A 6,921-nucleotide genomic window follows, 5' to 3' on the forward strand; every position below is an offset into this window, starting at 1 on the left:
GGTGACCCAAGGCCGAGCAGTACAATGACTTCACATGCAGCACGAGGCCTTTTTCTCTCGACAGATCAACGCTGACCTCTGATTGGAGCTCCAGCAGCTTCAGCTTGAGCATCAGAAGACCTGATAGCCTCTAAAAAAAAAAAAACCTGTACAATCTAAGCAAATTAAAAGAGGCCAGCTCACTGCACTGATTATCCACTAATGATGCTCTGTTTTTCTAAAGTTGCTATTGGATTTGATCTTTTTCCCCTTGCCCACTTCTCTCAGCTATAAATGTATTTTCGCATTTTGGAGTCACACGTGAGACAAACACCACCTGGAATTCTTTGGCTAAAAAACAACAGCAAGATAATAATATTTCATCTTTCAGTGGACCAGGGCCGACACGTCTAGCAAGGACCGGACAAACTGTTTTTATATGAACATTTAAGAAATAGTGGACTGAAGCATGTTGGAGTAACATGGGCAAATCAGATATGCTAACCACTGACACCAACCTGGTGTTAAAGGATTGTGTGCAAGCGTCTGCTGCAACCAACAAGCTTTACAGATACAAGCAAACCTCCACCTCAAGCCAGTATTTCTATTTAGTTTTTATTTTCATTTATTTATATTGTTTATTGTTATTTTATGTCATGTGAAAACTTCTGCAGGGCTTTGGCAATTTCTCCACAGATGTCCAAAAAAAATCTTTTTTATCTCCAGAAAGCAGTAACTGATAAGAAGAAATGAGGATATTGGTGGATTTCCAGTTGATTGATTGATGTGTCATTTGAGGGTTTGATGCTACATTTTCAGTAGTCTGTGTCATGTTTCTGCTTAATTAAACAAAATCCAGACTGTTTGAAATGTTTGTTGTGATTCACATTGCCTGCAAAATAGTCATTTTTCATCTAAAAAATTACACATTTATGATCATGTGAAGTAATACCAGGTAGTGACATTAAACGCACAAATTAGAACACAAATATTAAAACATATATTATGAAGGGTTCATTTAAAAGGTGTAATGGTCTCATGCAACAACAGAAAAGAAACAACAGACATTTTTGATAAAGTCTGATTTTAATGCAACTTGTACAAACTCATGATTCATCTTTTTTTTTATCATGATAGCATCAACATTTTACTAGCTAGAGAACAATCACAGCTGTTCTGGTCCTTTAGCACCAATGCTAACACACAAGGTGAGTTGGAGATTTGATCAGTGCATTAACTTGTATGAAAATGGAGTAGAGCTTTTGTTCTCACACATTTAAACTTTCTAAAGTGACGCTTGGCGTCACTTTAGAAAAACTCATAAAAACTCACTACAGAGGGGTTCTACTTTGTAATCCTGTTGTTGAAAATTACATAAATCTAGAAATAATGCATTTTTCTAGTGGAGAGAAAGAGGTAAACCATGAGTTTTGTTGTCCTGATTTATTTAACAAGAGGGCGATAATCTGACTTTTAACCTGAGACAGATGACCAACACAACAGACAAGCCTGATCTAAATTTAAATGATCTAAAACATGTCCTTTGCTTCTGACTTTACCTTGAGCTAAAGTGAGGAGTTGGACACTTTTGCAAAAAGTCAGTGTTTATATATATATGTTGATAGATCTATAGTCATATGTTTAAATATAATATGTTTCCTTAAACAGGACCACAGTTAAATACGATGAAATAATAAATTATATGATTGGAGCTGTGTTTCAGGTCAAGAAAAAGTTGCAAAGGAAACAACAATATCACATTTTATGGTCACTGACTACTGAGTGTCTACATATTCAGTAAATGTAACCCATGGTGAGAGCTTTAACCTGACAAACGGCACAGTTGTAAATACCCAGAAGAGACATTTTAATTTAATTGTATGAATCTCTATATGTGCATTTGAACACCGACTTGTGTTGTAGTGTACTGTTGCGTGTCTGAAAGTCCGTCAGTTTTGTGTGTGTGTGTGTGTGTACATACAGTACCTCCACAATGTATCAGCTGAATGTATAAAATATAAGAGACATTTTCCTTATCTTTGTGCATAATCCCCTTTTAACTTGTGGCAAACTTTAAGGGTCAGTTCAATTTACAACTACTGAAATGTAGCCATAAACTACTTTCTGTGGTTTGGATAAATCTGTCACTGAAACTCTCAACGTCCCAAATACACAGGAACTGAAAGAGATTTTGCTTAAAACAGTGAAAACATTTGAAAGCATTTGAAAATTCAACATACACGAGTATTTCTATAATCCCAACAGGACAATTGTCAAAATGAAATCACCAGACCTGCAACAGTGGATCTGCACTTTAGTTGATACGTTTATTAAATGTTTTTTTTCTCTTTTAATGTTTTGAGCACCATAATTTAAATTCACTTCAGCTCCATTATATTTGGGTGCAGAAGGTTCAGCAGTAGATTTCTCAAAGGCAAATATAATATACACAACTCTGATATTTAATAAGAAGTGCTTTACTAACTTGTATCTTCATCTCCTAATATAAAACGTATCAGCTCATCCATTTGCCTCATGAAAATGTCCCTATTACTTTATACATACATAGAGCTGCGTTTACAGTATCTGTGTGTGTGTTTGTGTGTGTGTTACAGAGTTGTCTGATAGGAAGCTGAACCTTCCTCTGAGCTGCTGTTAAGTAGCGGCTGTCTCTCGCCATAAATCAATGCTGTCTTCCTCCTCTGGTTACGCTTCCATTTCCTTCTTGCAACCACAATCAGTGTAGCAATGATTGAGGCAATGACTGCCCCGAGGATACTGGCTCCCAGGAGCCACTGCCAGATCTGTTGGGCCTGCTCGAGGTAAGGCGTCAGGAACTCGTGCATAAATCTCTGGCCTGTGGAGGAGACAGACAGGATAAGACAGTTTGTCCTTTGTACAAAAAAAAGAAATATTTACTGGACATGTTTGTTCTGTACTGACCAGGGTCCAACAGGTAGGCATATTCATATCCCAGAGCCTTGTTGCTCAGGAAATATTCTCCATTTCTATAAAGAGGCAGGAATGGCACCATGTAGTAGCCATCGTTGTGGCCAATAGGGGCATTGGCACTGGGGTAGTTGGATCGAAGAGGCTGGTGGGTCCTGAGCCAGCGCTCAAAGATGCTGTAGAGGAAGAAGTAGAGGATAAAAGAAGAAGAAAAAAAAGATGTGTGGTAGAGAGAGAGAGAGAGAGAGAGAGAGAGATAGAGAGAGAGAATAAATCATATGAGGAAAAAATGGAAGTAGCAAAGAGAAAAACACACATACAGGGAAAAAAGTAATATGTAGTTACTGTATATCCATTTCACACAAAGAAGCTATGAGAGAAGCTTTCATGTTATTCATAAAAAAATGAAATACAGAGTGTTTAAATATGTTTCACACTCGTAAACAGTGTTATGATTTTAATATGAATTGTCTTATTTATACTTTCCTGTAAAAAATATTAGGAAGCCTTTATCAGTCAGTACGTTAAATGTAGGGGCTGATTTCAGAAATATCTTGAAACTAAGTGGTAATCATTTTATTTTCCTCCCACTTCAGTATTCTTAACCTTTTCTGTAACTGACCTCTTCAACCTTTCCATCTTTTATTGTTTATGTTTTGTCTTTCTTCTCATTTCCCACACATGTAGTTTTTACATTTACTCATCATCATTTACTGCAGTATAATAGGAATTATCAACCATATGAATATTGTTAGCATTTTGTAACCATTATATGTTATTTTTGTGTGTGTTTGTGTGTCTATGCTAGTAGTTAGTGTTACTGTACCTGTCAATGAACGCATGGTGCAGCAGAAATATTGGGTCGTTGGCTGAGCCCTGCACTGAGGACATGGAGCCGTTCATGAAGATGTGCAAGGCGTTGTGCATGGTGCTCTGGCCGGACACTGCCATCCCCGTCTCTGTACTGGCAAAACCTGCAGGAGGGAAAGAGAGTGGAAAACGAGTATGTGAGAGAAGAGTGAGAGAAACAATGAGAGGTACTGAGGTGTAGGGAGAGGGATGGGTATAACAGATGGAAGAGCAAAAATAGAAAATGGACATAGAGGTTTACATGATGGAGGGGGTGAGTAAAGATAAAAACTGAGAGATATTTGTGAACGGGGGTCATGGGGGGAAAAAAGATATATATAGAAATGTACTTAGAGACGCTGGGAAATCCTGTTACCGTAACAACAGCTGAAGTTCTAATGCAATTGATTGGATTAAGGAAAGTAAAAAACAACATTTTGCTCTCTGTTGTCTCATCCATTGCTTTAGAACAGGGGTGTCAAACATGCGGCCCGTGGGCCAGAACCGACCCGCAGAGGGGTACAATCCGGCCCACTTTCCTTCCTGTCTTTTTTTTCTTCCTTCTTTCCTTCTTTCCTTCCTTCCTTCCTTCCTTCCTTCCTTCCTTCCTTCCTTCCTTCCTTCCTTCCTTCCTTCCTTCCTTCCATCTGTCCTTCCTCCCTTTCTTTCCTTCCTTCCTTCCTTCCTTCTTTCCTTCCTTCCTTCCTTCCTTCCTTCCTTCCTTCCTTCCTTCCTTCCTTCCTGTCTTTTTTTCCTTCCCTCCTTGCCTCCTTCCTTCATCTTTTTAAAGGTTCAATTTGGGCTGTTTGTGGCCCTCGAATGAAAATTAGTTTGACCCCCCTGCCTTAGAAAGATGCCCACATTATACTTCTACACAAGAAAACAGTGTTGATAACATTTTTATAAACCAAGAACATTTAATTATATCCCTCTCTATGTGAAATATAAAAACTAGCAAGGATTTAGTTGAAGGCATATTTTGAGCATCTGTCACATGGTTTGTGTTTCAGTGTTGGTTGGTTAATCTTACTGCACATGTAATTGTATTGAAGTATAATAATACAAATTTGTGTGTGTGTACCTTCTATTACGTTTCTGAAGCTGCTGTTGGCAAATCGGTCCAATGGTTCCCGTCTCGTACTCAGTGAGGCCCACAGTGAAATCCACATCAGCTGTTGTAGGAAGTCGCGCTGTGCGCTGTGTATCATGGTTGCCAGGGTTACGCAATAGTGGACCCTCCCCAGTAGCATTACACAGTGCCTCTCGGCTGTTGTATTCCTCTGGCTGGGTGCATATCACCTACGCACAAACGTACACACTCACAGTGAGAACTCAGAGTGTGTAGGTAGCTTTATCCATCAAATATGAATTGCTGTACTCCATTAACTGTGGATAAGGGACTGACATGAATGGAAAAGAAAAGTGGACTGAACATAAAAGAATGCAACCAAATAATATCCTGCTGTTTGCACCATTTTCTGGAGTGTAAGCATGCATGAATATTTCCTTTAAGAAACTGATGTTGAAGTATTAGAAAGTGCTATGAACTACTGCAAGATATCTGACCGATTACTCTAACTAACTAAAGGTGAGAAAATCTATAAAGTAAGATTTATCACATTGATTTTTACATTGGCTGAATCAATTGAGAATGAATTCTTACAATTGTGTGCTTCCAACCAAATCTCTCATTTCTCTGAATTAAGAGGATTGGAAACAAAACAAACCTTCATTTGTTTGCTGTGGATTTTTCAGTGTCTTAATAATGGTTAAGACAGATTTGCACATACATACTCAAACTTGCATGTTTTCACTCTTGCACACACAGTCACAAAGAGAAAGACAATCAAATGTTCTTGCCTTCCATGAAGAGAAGACAGAACCAGGGCTGATGAGGTTGGGATTGAGGGGGCTGCGTCCGCCCATCAGACGATCGGTGCACACATCACAGCTCTGAGCGTCCCTCCAGTCCCAGTATGGGAGGGTGAAGTTAAAATCTCCTGTCAGCTTCCTTATCTCATTCTCCCAGTGGAGCAGGAAGACTCTGTGCCAGGGCAGAAATGCTGCAGATTCATGGGCAAAGTCGATGTCCCTCCATACATTCCCCGGCCCTCCCAAGAAGGCATCCCGGGACACGTAGTAGTGCATCCAGACAAACAGGTCATAGGTGTTGATGTCAGAGAACAAGAGGTTCTCACCATTTTCACCCATCTCTGCTCTGGTTGCTGTGGAGATGACGTAGTCACGGCTGATGGTGTTCTTAGCCAGGTTCAGGTAGGAAATGAACTTCTGTTGCTCGGAAACTGCCAGGGTCAGGATGTTTCGGCGCACTGATTCCCGGTACTCTGCACAGTTTGAACCCCAGTAACCAAACCTGCATTCTCCACAGTTAAAACCTCCATAGTTTCCGGCACAACGACAAGTCCGGTTGAAAAAAGCTAAAGGCCAGCGCTCTCTGTCGTCAATCCCACTGTGTGGGTATTGGGGTCCATGGGGCTCATCTGAGACCTCCACCTCTGTGCAGAAACCACGGCCTGACATGGCACCGCAGGCTGAGCCATCACCATCCCACACCGGGCAACACTCTTTAGTCCGTAGTCCCTCTGAGTTGGCACACGGGCGAGGGAATTGGCACAAGCAAGTCCCAAGAAGCTGCAACAGAACTACAGAAACACACAGGCTCCTCATGGTGAACAGTCAGAGTCACTCCAGTTTCAACCACAGTAGGGATTCAAAACAACACGAACGGAGAGGCTTCACTGCAGGAAAGTTATCTTAAGTGAGAGGGGTACAAATACAGCAGTGCAAATCCAACCAAATTTAATAGCTGCTGCAGTAAACCTGAATAAATGAAAACGAGAAAGCTCTACACTGTATACCTGAATTTACTAGTTTATTTAAAAACTGCACGTTGTATAAAACGTCTACCCCGCTATGCTTCCTTCTAACCCTCCAACCTTCTTCCAACCTCTCTCTCTCTCTCTCTCTTACACCCAGCCAACAGTCTCCTGTTCTCGCCCTACTCATTGAGCCGTTTTGGGGGCCGTCCTCTGACAAAGTGTGTGATTTCATTGTGATCTCAAGCACTCAGTAAGGAACACACACGCCATCACATGCTCAGGATAATATTCCTGATTCCTCTTT

At 40.4% G+C, this 6,921-nt stretch overlaps 1 protein-coding gene across 1 annotated transcript; it reads right to left on the bottom strand.

The window, feature by feature from the left end:
* Positions 1-2,588: 2,588 nt before the first annotated feature.
* Positions 2,589-6,465, bottom strand: tyr (tyrosinase). The gene is given in 6 exon segments (XM_062418960.1): positions 2,589-2,836; positions 2,923-3,104; positions 3,755-3,902; positions 4,859-4,901; positions 4,903-5,076; positions 5,638-6,465. Coding segments are annotated over 6 exon segments (1,623 nt in total).
* Positions 6,466-6,921: the final 456 nt, after the last annotated feature.

This window comes from Scomber scombrus, chromosome 5 (genome assembly GCF_963691925.1).
Source record: "Scomber scombrus chromosome 5, fScoSco1.1, whole genome shotgun sequence".
In the NCBI taxonomy this organism is placed as follows: domain Eukaryota; kingdom Metazoa; phylum Chordata; class Actinopteri; order Scombriformes; family Scombridae; genus Scomber; species Scomber scombrus.